At 35.3% G+C, this 19,062-nt stretch overlaps 1 protein-coding gene across 1 annotated transcript in view; it reads left to right on the forward strand.

Moving 5' to 3' along the window:
- CNBD1 (cyclic nucleotide binding domain containing 1) overlaps window positions 1–19,062 on the forward strand; it is a 412,528-nt gene that overhangs the window by 63,215 nt on the left and 330,251 nt on the right. The window contains exon 4 of the mRNA XM_053558669.1: window positions 974–1,132. Coding sequence (XP_053414644.1) covers window positions 974–1,132 — 159 coding nt within the window. The remainder of the gene's footprint in view (window positions 1–973; window positions 1,133–19,062) is intronic.

The raw sequence follows: 19,062 nt of genomic DNA on the forward strand, positions 1-19,062 counted from the left end.
TGTGATAATTTACTATTGTTGTTGCTCTTTTACATAATCTTATATTTAATCTAATTTTTTATTTTCCCATGTATAATTAAAAGTCTATGATCTTCATGGATCCTCAAACTTTTTAAACAGGCGGATAATTCACTGTCCCTAAAACTGTTGGAGGGATGGACTATAGTTAAAAAAAAAAAAAAAAAACATGAACAAATTTCTATGCACACTGCACTTATCTTATTTTGAAGTAAAAAAACCAAACAGGAACAAACACAATCACACCACCTCATGTGGCCCTGCAGGCCGCAGTTTGAGGACCCCTGAAGACCTAATTTATGATCATTTTTATAATCTCCCTCACTCTTTTTTTCTTAAAAATTGATACCATGTGTTTGATTCATTGCCCCTAAGTTTTCAATGACCTCTTAATAAGAGCGATTGGTACTAGAAAAATAAATGGGAAAAAGTCACTAATTCATACATCTCTTGATGGCTTATGAATATAACATACCATCATAGCATGAGAATAAGGTATAGTGGCTACTTTCAAGATGTTCATAGATCATCAGAGGGAAATAAAAGCAAAATGAATTATTGTTGGTTCTGTAAAATAGTAAACAATGAGTGTGTGAACATAAAGAGAAAGGTATAAGCCATTGAATCAACAGATTTTATTAAAGTAGATAAGCTTTATGTATTATGAAAACTGTTTCAATTCCTTAAAATAGTTATAATACATGAAATACATATGACCAAATTTTATACATTGAACATATTTCACACATAGTAATTCCTACACTTAACAAAATGACATGTGTCACTGTACTACTGATGATTGAAAAAATTCTGATGTTTTGAAGAGTAATGTGCTATTTAAATGCCAAATTATCTTAGAACAATGCATTTATACTCTTGGCAGTAAAGTAAAAGTTCCCATAAATAATTTTTGTACAGTATACAACACCATAAAATATCATCTTTCCTTACTCAGAAAACCTAGTGAAAGCAGAAGAAAAAGTTCACGCCAACCACCTGATGTTTCTCATAATATAGCTGACCATGTTAAAAAAGCACATGCTGGCCTCATTTTATATGGACGAAGAAAATCCACAGACCACTCGGTAGAGCTCCTAACTATCTTAAAAAAATTGTAAGTATTTAAAATTTATTACTTTTAATTGGATAGTTATTTTGAATGGCTTTATTGTTTTCAAAATTTGTTGTCTGTAGATAAGTGTATTTTAGTTGTAAGATAGCATAAGTGGTTGATTCAGGGGAGCTGGAAATACTAGAGAGTTTTTTCCTACGTAAATACAATCTTTATGAATTCCATCTTCCTGGCTTATCATGAATACATTGCAAAATTTGTAGCCCATTATTTTAAATTCAAGTTGCTAGTAAAACATGTGTTATTTACCAATGATGAAAATAAAAATTATATTGAAGATTTCATTAGCTTATTGTTGCTCAAAGGCTCTTCACAGAGTTTAAACTGTCTTCCTTATCACATAGCCTTTAAGTAAACTTACCTCAGATCCTCTTTAATTTCTTGGACCACTTTGTGCTGCAGTAGGATATGATTGCTGGGAGGAGGAAGGGCTTGAGGGAGAGGAATAAATCTGAGTGGAGGCTGGTTACTACAGATGGTATTGGATATGTGAAGAAAAGCAAAGTTAAAAAGGGACCATGAGAAAATATAATATTGTAATTGAGATTGATAACAGAAACAAAACTAAAAGTATCAAGACTAGAATTGTCTTTGAAAGAAATTTCAGTAGCATGGAATGAGTAATTAAAAATCTGCCTATTATGTTTTGAACACACTAAGAATTCTGTGCTGTAGCCATTTTTCTTCAAAATTGTCAAGTAGCACCACACGGTGACATTTCTGTCAATGACAAACTGCATATACAAGGGTGGTCCCATAGATTATTACTGTATCTTTTCATGTTTGGATACACAAGTGTTACCATTGTGTTATAATTGCCTACGGTCATTTGTGGTGTAGGTTTGTAGCCTAGACACCATAGGCTATACCATCTAGCCTAGGTGTATAGTAGGAAATGATCAGAGTTTCCAAGAACTTTGAGAATGGTCAGATATTTGATGCATTTCACTTGTAATAACAATAACAAAAAAATAAACACAGCAAATACCAGTCACTTTGAAGTAAAGCAGTTCTGAGAGAATTACAGAGAAGGAAATCATAACCACCTGTCATACAGGATTGTAATTAAACTCATAAGCTTTAAAAATTGGAAATTAAACCAGAATATGCTCAGCGAATTTGTTAAAAATATACTTTAACTGGTAAGAAAAATCACTAAATCATTGACAGGTATTGGAGTTATAGGATGCCACAATCACCTTCATTCCATTAGACCATGATGTTGATGAGTATTGCATTGTATTCAAACCCATGAATAACTCTCTGCTGATTTCAGATTGTGCTGGGTTGAAGGATTTTTTTAATAGTGGTAATCCCTGTCTTTCTGACCACAGTGGGGTAGCGGGTTTCCAAATAACAAAGGTTCTGATCAAAACAAAGGAGCATCCCAACAACAGGGACTGCAAGCAGCTGTGGTTCTGTAGCAAGGTGTCAAAGTACCAGGAGGTAAATCTAGGTTGATGTTAGTATGAAAAATACAAATGACTATGAGGCCAAGCACCAGTTTTAGCAATGGACTGAAATGAAAATCAGGAGCTATGATGGAGAGTTATCCAAGCACAGGTAAGAATAGAAAAAGAAGCAACTTTGCTGCATCCTTACATGGACCTCTATGGATTATATTTAATGGCCAGTCTCCAAATACTCAGGATAATAGATGTTGGGCCAGTGTCAATTTCTAGAACCCACTTGGTCACACTTGTGAGAAAATGGGTGAGTGGAGATCCTGGAGCATTGCAGACGCCCACTTTCAGTGGCTCGGTATTTGGCAAGTGGGACTTTTCACATGGCAGATCTTCAGTGGTCAACCATGGTGGGTGGGGCTGTGCCGAATTACAATAGCAGAGTAGGTGAAAAAGGAATTCACTTTTATGGCATGTTCAGTATTCACATAAAGCCTTAAATCCTGTACATAAAATTTCTGATTTAATCCTCGCATCCAAACTTTGAGGCAGCTATAATAAGCTAATGAGTAAAAGAGCAGGGTATGTGCTAAATCCACAGTCTGTGTTAATTCTTCTACAGGACATATATCTTATCTTTTCTTCTTCTTGTGACTGTGTCTTAGTTTTATATTGTTGTGTAACAAATTAACATAAATGTAATGGCTTAAAACAATATATGTTTATTAGCTGGTTATCTTTCAGCTTTTCACAAGGCCTCACCAGCCACATTCATTTCTGGAGCAAAAGATTCTTTTTCTCCAAGCTCAAGTGGTTGTTAGTAGAATTCAGTTTCTTCTTGCTATGAACAGGGTGCTTTTTCTCAGTCCTAGAGACCCCCACAGAGTCCTTGCTATGTGGCTCTCTCCTAAGCCCTTACAAAACATGAGAGCTTAAAATTTCAAAATTAGCAAGGAAGAACCTCTGTTTCTCTAATTTTTATCCTTCTAAGATAAAGTATTAAGTACCCTAATCAAGGTCCTGTATATCCCATCATCTTTGTTAAATTCCAGGGGTTAGAAGCAGATCATAGATTCTGCTCCCACCCCCAACACTCAAGGAGCAAGGATGAGGGTCCTCTTAGGGTATGTTAGCCACTTTTAGTAACATTATTAATGTCTTTGTGACTCTGTTAATCACATTTGCAATGGGAGTGCATACTTTATGTACATAATACAAACGTAATGCAATTCAAATCTGTTTATTGATGGAGAAGTTGTCAGGTCTTATCACTTACTCTGCCTAACTAAATCATGATCAGATTGATGAGCTGCTTCAGTGATATGATTTGATAAACATTTAAAAGTAGTTACCTTCTACTAAAACTCTTCAGTTTGTCATCTTGTTTGAAATTTTAATAAATAGAAATTAATTTTGAGTCACAGTGATTTCTTTTTAAAGAAATGTAAGATTTAGAAATTATCAAATATTGATAACTTGGTATGATTTAGTTTAATCACATTGACTGCTTCTTAACTTCCCCTTTAAACCAACGGTATGAGTAAATATTGCTCGATGGGGAAAAGGATAAGTGATTTTGAAACACCAAAGTCATTGCAAAGGGCGTTAAAATAATTGGGGTGGTGCTGCCACAGGGAGGGATTTGAGCAAGTAGGGGCCACTGTGTAATAGGAAAATGTGTGCGTTAAAGACCATGGGAAGGAAGGAGAGAAAGTGAGAAGAGAGTTGGGAGCCTGTGTGTTACATTTTGTATTTTAAGGCCTATCATATGGATATGTAGTGTAAGCTTATCATACTCATTAGTTAGGATTTTGGATCACAATTAACTCTGGTTAATTAAAACAATCACAACAAACAACAACAACAAAAAAAGGAGGGGAGTGTATGGAAGAATATTAGGTAGCCCTCAAAGTGGAAGAACAACAGCTCAGTGCTCATGGAGCTTACATTCTAATAAAAGAGAGAGATAGTAACCACAGTTGTTATTTATTTTTATTGTTGGGGCATCATTAAGGGTACAAAGGGCTAGGTTATGCTTGCCTTTGCTGGGTAAAGTCCCACTAACTATAGTGTCCCATCCCCAAGGTTTGTGTCACGCATCGTGACTCCACATCTCCTTCCTCCCTGCCTCTCTCTGCTCCTCCTTCTCTCCCTCCCACCATGTATTAGCATCAATTATCATATCAGAATTGAGTACATTGAATTCTTGCTTCTCCATTCTTGTGATGCTTTACTAAGAAGATTGTAATTTCTACTCCATCCAAATTAATACAAAAGATGTAAAGTCACCATGCTGAATAGTATTCCATGGTATACATATAACACAGATTAATCCATTCCTGGATTGGTGGGCATTTAGGCTGTTTCCACATTTTGGCAAATGTAAATTGAGCTGCAATAAACAGTCTAGTGCAAATGTCCTTAAGATAAAATGACTTTTCTTCTGTGATGTGGGCCATTCTCACTGGGGTTAGGTGATAATCTCAGGGTAGTTTTGATTTGCATTTCTCTGATGATCAGGGATAATGAGCATTTTTCCAAATCTTGGTTAGCCATTCATCAGTCTTCTTTGGACAAGGTTCTATTCATCTCACTTGCCCATTGACATAAGGATTGTCGGATCTTTTTTTGTTGCTTAATTTGAGTTCTCTGTAGATTCTAGTTATCAAGCTTGTGTTTGATTCATAATAGGCAAATATCTTTTCCCAATTTGATGGTTGTCTATTTGCTTTGGTTGTTGTCTCCAGTAACTGCAGTTGTTATTATGTCAGTTAGTGTTAAGTGCAAGGAAGAAAAACTAATGCCAAATAATGGATAGAGCATAATGAAATATCAAAGAAGTTAGATAATTAAAAAAATTATATAGGTAACCAGTTACATATCTTGAAAAAGTGATTCTAGGCAGAAGATTGCAAACATGATTTGCAAATAGAAGGAAAAAATCCCTAAAAATACAAATTGGCAAGGAAGCCATTGTGGTGAAAAGTGCAAAGGTCGGGGAATAGTTGCGGAAATGAGGCTTCAGTAGTAGCCAGGAACCAGGTAACGTGGGTGTAATTGGTACATTGTGGTTTACATGGCAGAGTCGTTGTGTGGATGGTTGACTCTGGGTGCTGGAAGGAGATCTGAGGGGATCTGTCAAGATGCCCTGAAATTAATGTAGGTGAAAAATGATGGTGGCCTGTGTTCTGTGTTCAGGAATTAGATTTGACTTATAGAACTTGATTTTCCTTCCTTCTTAAGACATGAGCAGGGTAGGAATGATAGCCCTTGAAGAAAATGGAGATTCTCTGCTCCATTTGACCACTAACATTATGCAGAGTGCTGGGAAATTCATCTGATACTCTCCTATGTTGCTATGTGATTGCTTTGTCAACACCAGCTTTTAAAGTGCAATTATAAAATACTTTGATAAAAATAATTGGTTTCTTCATAAATGACTAATTTCTGAAAAAAATGATATTTGTGTGTATTTGTGGGAGTTGTGAAAAGGGTAGAAGAGAGGAACTTATAAATGAGCTGTGAAAAGCAGTTTAAGGCCCTCTGAGAAAACTTGGCCCAATTGTTTTTCTTCTACTTTCTCCAATTAAAGATGCTTCCTTTGAGAGAATGAGGCATCTGAAGATCATTATGTTTCAGTGGAGCAGTGATGCAAAGCCACTTCTCAGGAATGACCCAGAGGAATTGCTCCCTGGAAGAACATCAGGAGGATTTTTGCCTTTTAAATTCAGACTGTTTAAAATCCAAATGCAATATGGTTCTTATACTGTTGTCCTCTGGTGAAATAGCATAAGATGAGGAATCACAATCTCAAACTATATTTAAGGGCTATATGCACTTTACCTGGTGGGGATATTAATTCTGTAAAAAATGTAGTGTTTTGGAGGAAAACCTCATTGAAACAGAAGCTAAAAGGGAAGTTAGGTTAATAAAGAATTATGTGAATACTGAAAGTAATTTAAATTCCTGACAAGCAATAGTGATAATTTATGATATAAGAATAACAACCAAAAGAAGAGAATTATTTGTGTTAAGCACATGAGCTAACAAGGGACAGAAATTAAAAACTCACTGATAGTATATTGTTATTATAAAAGGAAATTACACTGAATCTTGATGTGTGGCAGCTAGAGTCATAATGATATTTGGAATGTACATATCACAAAATGCTTGGGTTTTGAAATCAGAATTGCATTTTAAACTGGATTTCTCCAGTTACTAGTTGTGTGATCTTGGGCAAATTTCTACTTCTTGATATTCAATTCATGAATCTATAAAATGGACATAATTATTATCCTCATAGGCTCATTACTGTTGTGAAGCCTAAACAAAGCTAGAAAGGTAAAGCCCCCAAAGTATTACTTAGTCCATCTCTCCTTTTTCCCAAAGAATCTTACGTATCATGGTTGTTTTTTACAACAAATTTTACTGTTAACATATATTTTACATAGTTGAATTATAAAGGGGTTTCTAGTATCTTAGAATAACAATATGTCCCATTTTTCTTCATTCAAGGAAGAATATACAAATTTCTCTTATGATTTATGAATAAATAATAGCTATTATTCATCATATATTTGCATTGGTTTACAAAATTGCTGGTGGTATTTTCAGACTGGAGTTTAAGAAACTATTATTCAGTCACAGATTAACCAGTATTTTAAAAAAATGTATCTTTATATCTTTGTTCTATGGTTTGGAAATAAACAAATGTCTTTTATTGTAATATTTTTTTTCATTGCTAGATATATTACTGCAGCATAGATATAAATGTCAAATCTGAAACTTCTTGTTTTGGGTGACTTTTTTTTTCATTTCAAGTGAGAATTTTTTTTATCATAGAAACATTTGACTAAGTATATTATATCATGTGTTGTACAGATTTAATGATGTAGTGGAACACAAAATATTTCAAAAATATTTCTTGTAACAATTACCTATTGAAATTATCATAAAAATTGCATAATTTCACTAAAAGTGTTACTTGCCTTTCTGGTGCAATTGTTTATTCTTATAGACTATTAAGTCATATTAGAAGTGCGATCTTTATCAGAAGGACTTAGTTTCACATACATGCAATTTTGCCTCAAATGTGAGCAGAATGCTTTTGTACTCTAGGATTTATCTCATCATATGAGGACCATTTTAGAGAGATTTAGAAAAAAAGTCCAGGCTCAAGCTGTTGCCAGAATTTCTCTCTTATGCTGAGTCCTCGTTGCAGTTGTCATTGTTGTTTTAGCTGACCCAGGCTGGGTTCAAATCTGCCAGCCTCTGTTTCCTCCTCTAGTATTCCCATTTCATGTATGTTTCACCTTTTGCAGTTATCCTGCAGTTTTAGATTCTTTTTTTCCTCCATCTTTTTTCTCTTTGCTTTTTAGTTTTAGAATTTCTATTATCATATCCTTAAGCTCAGAAATGCTTTCCTCAGCTGTGTCCAGTCTACTAATGAATCCATCATAGGGATTCTTCATTTCTGGTAGAGTGTTTTTGATCTGTAGCATTTATTTTTTGTTCTTTCTTAGAATTTTAATCATTCTTCTTACACTATCCATTTATTCTTGTATAATGCCTGCTTTTTCCAATGAAAGCCCCTAGCATATTAATCGTAATTTTAAAAAAATCCTGGTCTGATAATTCTAATGTTCCTGTCATATCTGATTTCAATTCTGTTCCTTGTTTGGTCTTTTTAATACTTTTATACTCTTTGGAAAGGTGGATCTGATGTACCAAGTAAAAGGAATGAAAGTAAATAAATAGGCCTTTAGTAACATGGTGGTAGGTGTGGGGAGAGGGGAAGTATTCTGTACTCCTATGGGTAGGTCTGACTCTTGGTGAGCCCTGCCTTTGGATTATGCATGTCACCAGTGCTTTTCCATTTGTCCCTCTGCCCTGTAGGTGGGACAGCATGGCTATGGGAGGCTGTAATTGAGTATTTCCCTCCTCCAAGGTAAATTTGTTTCAGATAAAACCCCAGTAGTTAGGTTCTATAAAAATAGTTTCTTCTAAGGGTGAACCTTGTTAAGAAAAACAGATCGTTTTGCTGGGTTCCTCTGGAGGTTGGTATACCCTGGCCCTTGGACCTAAGTGCCAGGAATGAGCACTGGTGCCTACCTGGTGCTCATTGCATATACAAAGCAGTGATTGCATATACAAAGCAGTCGCCAGCACATACATTTATTATAGAACAAGGGCAAACTAACTGTAAGGAGACTATGTCTTGAAGAGCCAGACAAGCCTAAGTCCTCCCATAAAGTGGAGGAGAGACCCTGAGTCTGAACACACACTGTCCTTTATAAGCCAGCAGGCTATCTAGTTTGTCCCTGTCCCAGAGGATTGGCTGTTGACTCTTGTTTTGTGGGGTAACTGACAGGTTGGAGTTACATAACAAACTTCTCAAAACTGTTAAGACTTCCCTTAACCTTCCCAAAGAACTCATTTGCAATTTTAATTATATGATACTGGACCCAGTGGGCCCAGGTTAGTGTAATGTCACTAGGGGCTCCTCACTATGTTTCCACTGGAAACAGACCTTACACTAACTCTGTTCCTACTCTTTGCCCTTAGCCACGCCCTGTAGCCACACCCCTTTGTCTTCAGTCCTACCATAGCTGGCCCCTACCTGTCAAGGAGAGAAGCTGGGGACCAAAAGGGCATTTCTCCCTCCATCAGGAATAAAGAGACAAAACTGGGGGCTGAGGTGGCCCCAGAGGGCCCAGAGGGTCATGCCTGGCTGTGGCAGCAGAGGTGCTGCCAGGGAGAGCCTGCTGCGCTGAGGGCGTGTTGGGGTCAGGTTGGCATGTTTTGGCTGGGGGTGAGAGGAGGTGGCACCCAAGCCAGGCCAGCACTGCCCAATACTTTGGCTTTTTAAAAATGGTTTATTGTCTCCTCCCCTTGGAGAAGCCTGAGAGGATTTTTCTCCTGTATTAGTTATGAGGACCTGATAAGCATCTGTACATAAAACTCTTTAAAGGATGAACCCCCTCCCCAGTGACTGAGTCCCTCTGGAGAAGGAATCCTTTTGTTGAAGAAATGAGCTCTGTACATATTTTTATTATGTTCTTCCCCCATTATTTGTAGTTTCTTTGTGAACACTCCTTCAAAATTCTTCCTGAAAACTATGGCCATGGGGAAATTCATCAGTCTTTTTCAGTGTGATTTCTTCCTATATTTTAATGTTTAGGAACTTTTTATAAACTAGGGAGGCCTTCACCCTCTGAAAGTCTGGTAATTTCAGTTTTTGAAATAAACTGACAATAGACAGATTAACAATAGAAAAGGCTTATAAATTTATTATGTGAATATACAGAGAAGTCTCACGAAGTATAAAACTCAAATATTTGCAATATTATAACATTACATACTACAATATGTACTTTTGTGTTATTACTAATATAAATTAATAATGTAGAATACAACCTAACTCCATTTTTTCTCTTTAAGGACTGTTATATTTTAATTGTATGTGTACGTGTGTATAAATCCTAAAATCAATATTATTATACTTTAAACAATCATTTTTAAAATTTAGGTTCACCTGCATTTTTAGTATTTTCATTTCTTTTTAATTTTCCTTCCCGAAATATAACCTTTCATTTTTATTTATTTATTTATTATTTTTTTGTGTGTAGACTGCTGATGGCAAATTCTTTCAGGTTTTATTTGTTTGGAAAATGCCTTTATTTCCTCTTGGTTTTTGAAAAATGTTTTTGCTGATTATTGGCAGTAATTTTCTTTTACAACTGCATGGCTTTGTTTCAATGATGAACTCAGTTATTGGATTCATTGTTACTTCTTTGAAAGTAATGACATTTTTACTTAAACTTTCAAGATTTCTATTTGTCCTGATTTTTAAAGATTTGCTATGATGTGCCTGGAATTTTATTTTTTCTTACCTTTAGGTTTATCATTATTGGAGTTCAGGATTGATGTTAATCTTAAGTCAATTTTTCAGTTTTATGAAATTATTAACCATTAGTTTATCAAACATTCCTCTACTAAGCCCTTTCTCCTTTCCTCCTGTAATTTCACTTACCAGCACTTAGTATCATGTCCTACATAGTATCTTTTTTTAAAACTTGCCAACATTTTGTCTCATCATGCTTCAGTTTTTGCATTTTCTTTTGCCCTTTTTCTTGTTCACCAATTCTTTTTTTTAGCCGAGCTTATCTGGGATGTTAATCTCATTCACTGAGTTCTTAACTTCAGTTATGCATTTAATATTTCTGAAAACGTTGATGGACTCTTAACCCTATTGAACCACCGCCCTCCCTTCCCATCCTTCTCCCCTTCCCTTCTTCCCTTCTTCATGCTGGGCTATAGTTGTGATTCATCTCTCATATGAAAGTGTGAATGATTATAAATTAGTTTTATAGTAGTACTGAGTACATTGGATATTTTTTTCTATTCCTGAGATACTTTGCTAAGAGGAATATTTTCCAGCAATGAATCTAATTTTCATCAGTACAGTAGGCCTAGTTCCTTAGGTTGACCATCTCCATATGTTGACCAGTTTGTTGCAGTCTCTTGGTGTGGTATGTGTATATTTTTGTGAATTACTATGAATAGGATTATTTTGTCATTTTATAACTAAGTATAAAATTTTATAGTATATATAAAAATTATTTAACTAGGTATATATATATATTTGTAACTGACTGCCTAACTGAACACATTAATTTTAGCATATTTCATTTGATTTTCTTTTATTTATTTTTAAGTAACCACAATGCTATCTGGGAATAATTATAATTTTATCTCTTTTTCAGGTAGACAGATTTATTTTACTTTATCATCTTAATGCATTAAATAGAACATTGAAAATAGTATTAAATAATTGTGATAATATTGAGTAGCTTTTTACTGTATTTTGTTGTAATAGTATGCTTCTAGTGACTTAGCCATACTGTGTGATGTTAGCTCTTGGTTTAAAGATGGAAAACTATGTTAAAGTCAAAGCATTCTTGTCAAAAAGTCTTGAAAGTTTAACTCGCAACTTTATGGCTATATGATTATAAATAATTTATCTAACCTGAGTTAATTTTTTAAATGATTATAAATTTATCCAGTTCCCAGGATTTTTGTGAAACTTAAAAAGAGTGAAGTATATAAATATGTAGGGTTGTGCCCATATTGGGTGAGATAAACACATATCCATGTGCACACACACGTCTTCACCCCTTTTGTCCCTGCATTATGCCTCAACAGGAGGAGTTTTATAGTATATCCACTGTACTTGCTAGTCTTCTAGTTTCTGGATGGATTGAATACAATGGGAGACACGAGAACGTATCAACGTGGAAGGAACGTGAGGCCCGAGTTATTTGCCCAGGTCCTTTTCCCCAGTTAGAAAAGCTTACCTGTATCCTCTTCTTGCATGCTGTTCACAGCCTCCCTTCCACAACTATTGCCCTCCAGATGTCAACAGGTCATTTTTAAGTCTAGAAACAATGTTTTGCTATTTCTTGACCCCAGTTCCAGCTACTGCACCTTTATCCCCTTGGTTTCCCTCAGGCTAAGTTATTTACCTTGTAATATTTTGTAATAATTTGTCTCAGTTGTTTCTTCTGAGGTATAATCTCTTCTTGTTTGATGAAATGTGTATGTGATTTTATGTAAGTATATGCAACATTTCCAAACTCTCTAGAGTAATGCTATTCCAGATCTCTGCTGTTTAGTACCTACCTGCTCTATTGTACCCTAACCCCAGTTAGGCCAAAGCATCTATGGTTCTCTGACATGGCTGCTCTTTCTTGTGCCTGTGCTGATTCTCTTCCTTCTGCTTTGAACATGACTTTTCCTATTCCCTTTCCTATTTCTTCTATGAAGCCTTTCTGATATACCAGGTAACAGTCTGGTTTTCCTTTTGAGCCTCCAAATATGGACTTCCATTATAAACTTTTCTCTTTTAATACCAAAATAGTTTATTATATTTGTATGACAAAATGCCATACTTTTGTTACTGAACTGTAATCTGGTAAAAGGTGGGACCTTGTACCCTCATCACTGTGTATTCTGTGCCTTGCATACAACTACTAATATATAGATATAGTAGGTACTACAGAAATATTTATATAGTAAATTAATCTAGCTATTATTATTAGGAGTTACTTCACATAGTTAATGTTAGAATTGGAATGTTATGGAAAATGTTGTAAGCTACAGTGATTCAGAAGTTACATTTAAGGTGAAAATAAGATCTTATGTATTTTCACTGCTCTGATGTTTTTCTCACTGAGTTGACACTTTGCTTTTGTAACACCAGAAGGAATTCCAAAGAGGTCAGACCTGACTGGGACCTCCAGTTTGAGCAGTCTGAGATAACTATTGACTCCTTTCCCAGTAATAGTAAAGTAGATGAAGGAGGTAGAAGAAAATTTAATATTTACATTTATTTTAAAAGCAGCAATCTGCTTACTTCTTATAGTGGCCTGATACAATGTAATTTTGATTTTCTCTATGGAGTTCATTTAGAGCTGAGTGAGGTATTAATAAATATTTATTGGCTATTATACAAATAAGAATCCAATTTTCTAAAAGGACTTTTTACAGTGGAAAATGTTCCTATTAAAAGAAGGGAACATATTTTGGCCTGTAATTATGATGGTAAAGGTCAAAGATATAGTTGAACTGTTTAATTATAGAAGAGGAAATAGTATTGGCAGAAGAGGAAAATACTCCACTTCATCAGTAGTCAAGCAGATACAAATTAAAAGCATATGGTAAGTAAAAGTAAAGAAATAGGATAATTCTTGCCTGTTTCTTGCTTATAGCTAGAAAACATCAAATAAGTCATCACTGAGTCTGTGAGTTGTAGGTTTGTTATATATGTTCTTAGGTCATGGAAGTTTTCTTATATTCCTACTTTATTGAGATAAACAAAATTATAAATGGATGTTGAATTTTTTCAAATGCTTTTCTGCATCTATTAAAATCATCTTAGGCTTTTTCTCCTTTTCCTATTCATATGGTTATTACATCGATTTTTAGATTTTAAGCCCATTTTGTAATCCAGGTAAACTTGATTGGGTTATAATGTATAATATTTTTTACATATTAAGGGATTTAATTTGGTGATATTTTGTGAAGAATCTTCAATTATTCTTTCTTAATATATTGGCCTATACAGTTTTATTTTGTGATTACATCTTTACTTTTTTCTAGCTTTAACATTAGAGTAATACCAGTCTTATTAAATTAGTTGTAAGATTTTCCTATTTCTATTTTTTTTTTTTTTTTTTTTTTGTAGAGACAGAGTCTCACCTTATCGCCCTCAGTAGAGTTCCATGGCATCACACAGCTCACAGCAACCTCCAACTCTTGGGCTTAGGCGATTCTCCTACCTCAGCCTCCCCAGCAGCTGGGACCACAGGCGCCCGCCACAACGCCCGGCCATTTTTTTGTTGCAGTTTGGCTGGGGCTGGGTTTGAACCCACCACCCTCGGCATATGGGGCCGGCGCCCTACCCGCTGAGCCACAGGCGCCGCCTATTTCTATTTTTTCAAAGAGCTTATGTAGATTGATATCATTTATTTTTTAAATGTGTGATGGTAAAAAAGTTTGTGCATGGAGTTTTCTTTAGGATAATTTTTAATTATAATTCAATTTCTTTAATTAATAAAAGATAATCCAAAGTTTCTATTTCTTCTTTGCCAAGTTTATTAATTTATGATTTAAAAGAACTCTTTCTTTGAAATCTAAATTGTCATATTTATAGGCATACACTATAATGTCTACTGTTCCTTTAATATTCATCGGATTGAGATGATATCCTCTTTTTCATTTCTGAATTGTTAATTTTTGTCTTTTGTTATTTTTTTTCTTGATCAGTCTAGCTAGAAGCTTATGAATTTCAGGACCAGAACTTCCTAGTGTTTGAGATACAATTATTAGCTCATTTGAGGATATGGTGGTAAAAATGCACATGTATTGCCCATTTCCGAAATTACGGTGTCGTGAAGTAGTCAGATAAGAAGCAAGTAAAAAGGTAAATACATAGTCAGCACTTTTCTGAAATGCTGTGAATGGGATATGGGGGGTGCTTTGATAGAGAATAACAACAGGAGTAGAAGGTGGAGGATATATGTGGATCAAGGAAGAAGCTTTCTGAGGTGGAAATAATTAAGCTGAAGTCTGAAGAGTGACAAAGAGCCCTCTTCAGGAAAAACACAATGCAGGGTGTCTGGACAGAAAGAACATCTTGTATGCAGATCCCAAAGTGAGAATGCTGTGAAGAGGGTTCAAATAACTGAGAAGAAGCCAGTGGAGCTTGGTGGGGATGCAGGTTGAACAAAATAAGTTTGAAGAACTAGGTAGCATTCAGTTCAAGTGGGGGTTTGTGTAACTACCATGTCTGACTTACTGGATAGGGACATAAGCACATGTGAACAAATATTAATGAAGCAGCATGGCAAGTTCTACAATAGAGGTATCAGCCATAGCCAGGGGTCAGCTTGCTTTCCTTTTAAACATTAAGATAGTAATATGCCTGTTTTAACTACTCATCTATGCATTATGGTGCAGAATCAGCCATAGTAAATAAACAAATGAATGAGTCAGTGTTCCCCAAATAACTATTCACAAAATATTCAGTGGCTGGTTTTGGCTCATAGGCCACACTTTTCTTATCTCTGAACATAAATCAAGAGTTTTTCTTCTAATTCTGACTCAAGATAAAAATCACAGAGTTGAGAGTTCAGGCAGAGTTTTGAAGGGACAGAATTTTTTTTTTTTTTTCCTTGGTAAAAATTTCAAGGGATCAGTATGCCAGGCAGAGAAAAGCAAAGGCCATAAAAGGAAATATGTTATTGCTGGAGCAGCACAGAATGGGGTGTATTTAGACAGCAGCATGCATATGAGTGAAGTTGTGACGCAGAGACACAGAGACACAGAGAAAGATCAGAAATGAGACCACAGGTGGGAGGTCTGAAGAACATGCCAAGGCATTTGTGCTGTGCTGAAAGGTGTATTTTTAAAGTATTTCATCATGGTGCTGACATTTAGATGTTGAAGACTTTCCTGTGAAGGATGAATTGGAAGTAGACAAAAGTAGAAGTACTTTTCTTGTCAAAAATCCCTAAGGGATTCTTATATCTTGTCAAGTAAGTCTAAACTTCTATTGATATCAAGTCTTCTAGAATTTTCACCCATAATCTCAGTCAAATTTCATTTCTTCTCATTTCCCCAAGGTAGAAGCCCATCCCTTAGAGTAATTTTCACACAGTAATCTGGCTTCTATGATCTAAAGGATCAACTGTTCTGTTTTTTTAATTCAGGAAGCATTTCTAGATGTTTTCTCAGACTATTTTCTCCCACTCTGCCTCTCTTTTGTTGACTGATAACCATAGTTTGGGAAACTAGTTACACGAAATTTCATTTGTGCTTTGATCATATGTATTTTTCTTATGTATCGCCAGGATTATAAACTTCTGAAGCAGAGAAATTGTGGCTTCCTGTGACGTGTTTGTTCTAATGCTGAAAATGCTCAATAAACACATTAATTGAGACAAATATCAATAACATTAAAAATTCTACCTGAGCACAAGCTAATGCAAAAATTTGCTTAGAAACCTGACCAATGTTTTCATTAAGATTTCTAGAATGCTTTCCCATTGTTTACTATTTATACATGAATTATTTGTACCTTAAAACCTTATAGTAATAGACTGAATATTAAGTTTTACACCTTCTGTTTTTAGAAGCTTTTTTAACCAAGACAGAAAGAAGTGTTTTGACTTGAATACTTAGTTATGAAGCTATACTGGGAGAGGATATTAAGTAGAATAGTGAAGCTGACACAATGAAAGCGCAATGAATTTAGAGTTTAATTAATATAAGTTACATACTGATGCGGGGAGGTGGGGCTCAGGGCCTGACCCTATGGAAGGATTTTTTTGTATATTTGTTTAAACCAAACAACAGAAAATGCAAAAACAAATCATCTGTGGTGGTCAGTCTCTGAGCTCCCATTGGTATGCAACTGTTTGAACATTATGTATATTCTCTTAGTCCATTTAAGTTGCTATAGCAAAATTCTTTAGACTGGGTAGTTTTAAACAATAGATTTATTAGTACAGTTCTGGAGGCTGGGGAATACAAAGGTGAAGGTCTCAGCAGATTTGATGTCTGGTGAGGACCGGCTTTCTGATTGATAGATGGCACCTGTACGTCATCACATGGTGGTAGGGGCAGGTCAACTCTCTGGGGCCTCTTTATATGGATACTAATCCCATTTTTAAGGTGTCCATCCTCATGTTCTAATCACCTCTCAAAGGTAATTAGAACCTTCTCATACCTTCACTTTGGAGATTAGGTTTCAATATGTGAATTTTGGGGAAGACACACACATTGAGACTATACGAAAATGTACAGCTGAAATATTTTTCCTGAGTCCTTAAGTTTCTTTCCACCTTCACAAATGGAGTATATAATGTAATTAAGAGCCATAAACATTTTTTTTTATTTTTGGAAATTGAAATGTCATATTTAGAGAAGACTGATTCAAACAGAAAATTACGAAAACTTCTTACAGAATACACACTTAAAAAAAGTCCTGGTGATACAAATTGCACCTCTAGGGCATTTCTGTTTTCATCTTGTTTGTCAGTCTCTGGCTGCACATGAACAAGTCATCTTCTGTCATTGCCGTGGAAATGTGATTAGGTCATGATCAGTTTGACAATATTTACAATCCTTTGGGTTGGGTATTTCAGACTTTTATTCTTCCTTGAAAAGAGTGAAGCCATTAGTCACTAATGAAACCTCATTTTCCTGGGAAATGGTGGTCAGAGAAATATTATCTCTGTGCCTGTTTCCCCACTCGACACGAAATAGGGCCTGCACAAGAGTGGGGACATCACTGATGCTGATTGCTTCTACTCAGGCCTAGTGCTGTTGAGTTTGTGTAAACTGAGACAACAGATGGCCATCATCCCAGTAGCTTTAGGTCCCAACAAGTCACAGCTAGGAGAATAATATTGTCCCAGCTTATTTGACTTCCTGAGTCACAAGTGTTCTTCAGACTCAGGGTGGCTTCTCTTTTAGTAGGTCCTAATGTTTCTTGGTAGAAAGGTTGTACTTTCCTTACAGTAAAGCTGCTTCACTATAAGCTGCTCCTACCAATTAGGTGCAATTCAGGAAGAAACCAGGATAATATTGTTAAATGTTCCTTATTAAACATATTTCTGTCTCTTAAAGCACTGAGGGTGAGCCCAGAGTAAACTCATAATTCCCTTCCCACACATCCACTTGACAGCACACAGGCAAATATATTTCGTAAAATACTGAGTCAATGCAGCCAATTCTCGTTATTTGTGGTTGTTATGGTCTATATTGGCCTAAGGAAAATACAGCAGGGTTAGATCCTTTGAAAACCTCTAGTTACAACATTTGCATGACCTGATCAGTATATAATCTACTTTTGTGTACGCTTCTGTCTAGAGATGTTTTATTTATTGTATACAGTTAGTGTATTAACATTGAACTCATAGCCAGTAGTGCTATTTCATGCCTGAATGAATGAAACGTAGACATCTAACATACATATTTTTCTTCACAAGGTACATCACAGTCTTCTTGCACTTGAGATCGCTAGATAGCACCCTAGCACTATATTTGGGCCATTTTTACACAGTTTAATCATCAAAAAAAGGCACAAAAATCATGGCAGTGAATAGACTGTGAAAAGGACACTTATTTACACAAGCTGAACACTGCATTTTTCAAACTCAGTGGGGTTCTGTGCAGTGGGTAATTCAGCATTTTCACCCTTCTGCCATGTCTACAAATCATCATGAAAACACCTTGGTATTGATTATGGGGTTTCAAATAAATTTTAGAGGGTAGGTAAATTCGCAAATGCAGAATCTGCGAATAATGGAGATTGTGTGTATTATGTGTATGAATGCAGCACAATTTGAGGGCTGGGGTCTCAAAGTTTCCCACAATTCATTTATTGTAACTGATTTTGATTGGAGTGTGATTTAATGAATCTTCTATGAAATAGTAAACAACTTTCCCAATCCATTTCTGACTTTCTTTCCCACTATCCATATGAACTCTGCCATTTGTTTTCTAATTTTTAGAGCCTTTTATTATTTATTTAATTTTTTTAGTTAGTTTTTTTTTATTAAATCATAGCTGTGTACAATAATGCAATCATGAGGTACAATGTGCTGATTCCATATACAATCTGAAATATTTTCACTGAACTGGATAACATAGCCTTCATGGCATTTTCTTAATTATTATAGAATATAAGAGTTTGAACTCTGCCATTTTTAATGATGAAAACTATCTCCTTTCAATATTAAAATGTCCATTCCACTGAAATAATTGACTGTTTAATCTTTGTTCTGAATTAGTCAGCTTTTTGGAAGTATGACTCAAAGGCAAGGAGGGGTGACATTCTAGGTTCCTTTTTGCTTCTTTATTGACTAGCTCTGTGGTCTGTTTTGTTTTTTTATATTTTTACCCAATTGTTAAGATTTTTCCTCCCACCCAATAGCTGACAGT

This window comes from Nycticebus coucang, chromosome 13 (genome assembly GCF_027406575.1).
Source record: "Nycticebus coucang isolate mNycCou1 chromosome 13, mNycCou1.pri, whole genome shotgun sequence".
In the NCBI taxonomy this organism is placed as follows: Eukaryota; Metazoa; Chordata; class Mammalia; order Primates; family Lorisidae; genus Nycticebus; species Nycticebus coucang.